Raw genomic sequence first — 768 nt, 5'->3', positions numbered from 1 at the left:
TTGGAGGCACGATGCACTAGTTGGGAAAGAGGTGCCGAGTTGTCAAAAGGACTTCATTTTGCAGATAAGACGGAACTGCAAACTGCAGTAAAACAGTATCATATTGAGAGGCATTATGAATTTAGAGTTGTCGAGTCGGAGCCAAAGCTTTAGATGGTAAAATACAAAAATAGAGAGTCATGATATAATTGGATGCTCCGAGCTGTTAAGCGATATGATTACTTTGAAATCACAAGGTATATCGATCCATATACATGTGTTTCAGCTATGCTTTCTCAGGATCATTCTGATCTTGATTCAAATTTTATTGTCAATGAAATTCGGGATGTTGTAAAAGAAATACCCACAATTTTTATTGCCGGTATCAGTACAATTATTAAAAATAGATTCAACTATACGATCAGTTATAGAAAATTATGGGAGGCTAAGTAAAATGCAATGGCATTGATATATGGAAACTGGGATAAATCTTATGACCTATTGCCAAAATGGTTGCGTACTGTACAAGAATTTAATTCTGGCTCTTGGGTGAAGTTCATTAGCACTTCCATCGATTATCCTCCATTGGCTGCATTTGATCATGCTTTTTGGGCATTTGCACCATCAATTGAAGACTTCAAACACTGTAGACTGATTATCAGTATCGATGCTGCATTTATGTACGAAAAATATCGGGAGAAGCTGATGATTGCAATAGCTGTTGATAGAAATAATCAATTTTTTTCACTTGCCTTTGCTATAGTGGACAAGGAGTTTACTAATACATGA

The 768-nt window shown here is 35.9% G+C and overlaps 1 protein-coding gene across 1 annotated transcript; it reads left to right on the top strand.

Annotated features, from left to right (window-relative positions):
• Nucleotides 1-438: 438 nt before the first annotated feature.
• On the top strand, nt 439-768 carry LOC140856518 (uncharacterized). The gene has a single exon (XM_073254007.1). It carries the CDS (start codon nt 439-441, stop codon nt 766-768), a length of 330 nt encoding a protein of 109 aa, XP_073110108.1.

The sequence above is a fragment of the Elaeis guineensis genome, chromosome 1, assembly GCF_000442705.2.
Source record: "Elaeis guineensis isolate ETL-2024a chromosome 1, EG11, whole genome shotgun sequence".
NCBI lineage: Eukaryota > Viridiplantae > Streptophyta > Magnoliopsida > Arecales > Arecaceae > Elaeis > Elaeis guineensis.
Note: the sequence above shows the minus strand (reverse complement) of the source record. Positions and strands in the feature narration are given on the sequence as shown.

Excerpts from the sequence above, each read along its gene's own strand:
- LOC140856518 (XM_073254007.1), top strand. The coding sequence starts at position 439 with ATGGCATTGATATATGGAAACTGGGATAAATCTTATGACCTATTGCCA.